This window comes from Rutidosis leptorrhynchoides, chromosome 7, assembly GCF_046630445.1.
Source record: "Rutidosis leptorrhynchoides isolate AG116_Rl617_1_P2 chromosome 7, CSIRO_AGI_Rlap_v1, whole genome shotgun sequence".
NCBI lineage: Eukaryota > Viridiplantae > Streptophyta > Magnoliopsida > Asterales > Asteraceae > Rutidosis > Rutidosis leptorrhynchoides.
The window spans coordinates 38,956,112-38,958,058 of NC_092339.1; the positions used below are offsets into that span (position 1 = coordinate 38,956,112).

General features: G+C 30.1%; 1 protein-coding gene across 1 annotated transcript; it reads left to right on the forward strand.

The window, feature by feature from the left end:
• Positions 1-950: 950 nt before the first annotated feature.
• Positions 951-1,706, forward strand: LOC139856829 (uncharacterized). Its single transcript, XM_071845538.1, has 3 exons — positions 951-1,007; positions 1,303-1,371; positions 1,632-1,706. Exons 1-3 carry the CDS (start codon positions 951-953, stop codon positions 1,704-1,706), a joined length of 201 nt encoding a protein of 66 aa, XP_071701639.1.
• The last annotated feature ends 241 nt before the right edge of the window (positions 1,707-1,947 follow it).

Sequence of the window (1,947 nt, forward strand, 5' to 3'; positions counted from 1 at the left end):
AGAGTTAGTAATTTTTTTCTAGTGCGCGAAAATCTATATAATCTAATAAACCTCTAAAATGATGATGTCATCATTAAGCTTAATTTTCATAATGATGATGTCATAATTATATATTAATTTAATTTAAAAAATAATACAAAATCTTTTTTTAAAAGGAAATATTAATCTCTCCTAAATTGTAATTTTATTTTTCTAAAAAAATTAAATTGCATTTATTATTATTAATTATTATTATTATTAAAAATAAAAATATAAATACTCAACTTTGAGCGAACTTTATGTTTGTAAAATCAACGACAAGTTTCTTAGTCGAGATCCGTGGTTTCACAGGGCAATAAACTAAATGACTTTAACATTTACATTCACTTAATACGTAAAACATATCATTAAACTGTTCCGTTTAAACAAACCCGTGTTTCCACGGGTCATTTCACTAGTTATGAATATAAACACTTATAAACTATGGTATTAATTTTAGAATTGTGGATATTTGATTATATTTCATTGCAAAACTGACATATAAGATAGTATTAGGACTTGCTGTTTTTACAAAACATGGAATGATAGTTAAAAGATGCCCCTAGTGCAGCGAGAAATAATCAACATCAACATAATAATAATAATTCAAGTTTTAGATCCACAAAATGGGCAACCCAAATCAAACTAATCACCTAAATATGGAATGTGGAATACCATTCAGATTTAGATGAAACATTTATTTATTTTTTCATTAAACCAAAATCAAAACAATAATTAAAGAGACCACAGATGATGATGACAAGTGTACACTATTCCTCATCTTTCTCATAACACACGAAAAACTTGGACAAATACAAGAAAATTATCATTTACATGCCATATATAATCCTAGCTCCCCTTCATACATTTTCTTCAAAACAACCCCATTTTGTATCGACGCTAAGATCTCCAAAAAAAAAAAAAAAATAACCATGAACAACAACCAAAGCGCAAGTTACCAGGCTGGCCAAGCCAAGGGCCAAGCCGAGGTCAATTTTAATATCTCTCCTTTCATATTCGCGTTTGTTACTCTATATACCATTTTTGTGTTGTGATACATTTGGGCTCGTTACACAATGATGTCTTCGTTATACTTGAGTTTTCATGTTTTGATCATATTTTCTTAAAAATGTAACCTAGAAAATATTGAATTTTCTTTTGTAGGGACATATTTTGTCTGTTAAATCTATGGATTTTATTGAGATCGATACGTATGATTAAGGAACACATTAAAATGAATAATATGTATGTAACTTTTCTTAACTGTTTTGTTGTTATTTTCAGGAGAAGGGTGGGCAGCTGATGGACAAAGCTAACAATGCTGCCCAATCTGCCCAAGAATCAGCCCAGCAGGTGCCAAACTGCCAAATTATCTAAACTATAATTTTACATATTTAATTTCCACAAGTCAAAAGTCAATTTTTCAAAGACTAGTTATTAAATTTCACATCAGATTTTATTTTTTTGACACATTATTCGTTGACAACATTGATTTAGTAACGGTATTCCTTAACTGTCCGTCTTTTTATCTTAACCCAAACAAAGGTCCATTTATTTTGCCTCTAGAGAATCAAATAATTTGACTAGAAAAAGTCAACTTTAAAACAATGCAGGCTGGACAGCAGATGAAGGCAGGTGCACAAGGAGCAGTAGATGCAGCCAAGGATGCAACTGGCATGAACAAATGAACCTCTAGGGATCATTTCATCAACCATCATAACAATCTATTTAATTAATACATTCCCATTTTAATTTTACTAATTTTTTTTTTATTTTTTGATACACTTGAACGGAAGAAGAATCCGGATGTACGTGAGCTCTTACATTTGTTTTAATAATAACGAAAAGCAGTATTGAGGCGGTCATTTAGCACCCGTTCTGCTTTTTCCTTATACGTTAGTATATCTCATGCACTATAAGTTTTATTCG

What these genes read in the sequence shown, in the direction of transcription:
- LOC139856829 (XM_071845538.1), top strand. Translation starts at nt 951, where the DNA reads ATGAACAACAACCAAAGCGCAAGTTACCAGGCTGGCCAAGCCAAGGGC. An exon ending in AAGCCAAGGGCCAAGCCGAG is followed by an intron (nt 1,008 to 1,302) that starts GTCAATTTTAAT and finishes TGTTATTTTCAG; the next exon opens with GAGAAGGGTGGGCAGCTGAT. An exon ending in CCCAAGAATCAGCCCAGCAG is followed by an intron (nt 1,372 to 1,631) that starts GTGCCAAACTGC and finishes AAAACAATGCAG; the next exon opens with GCTGGACAGCAGATGAAGGC.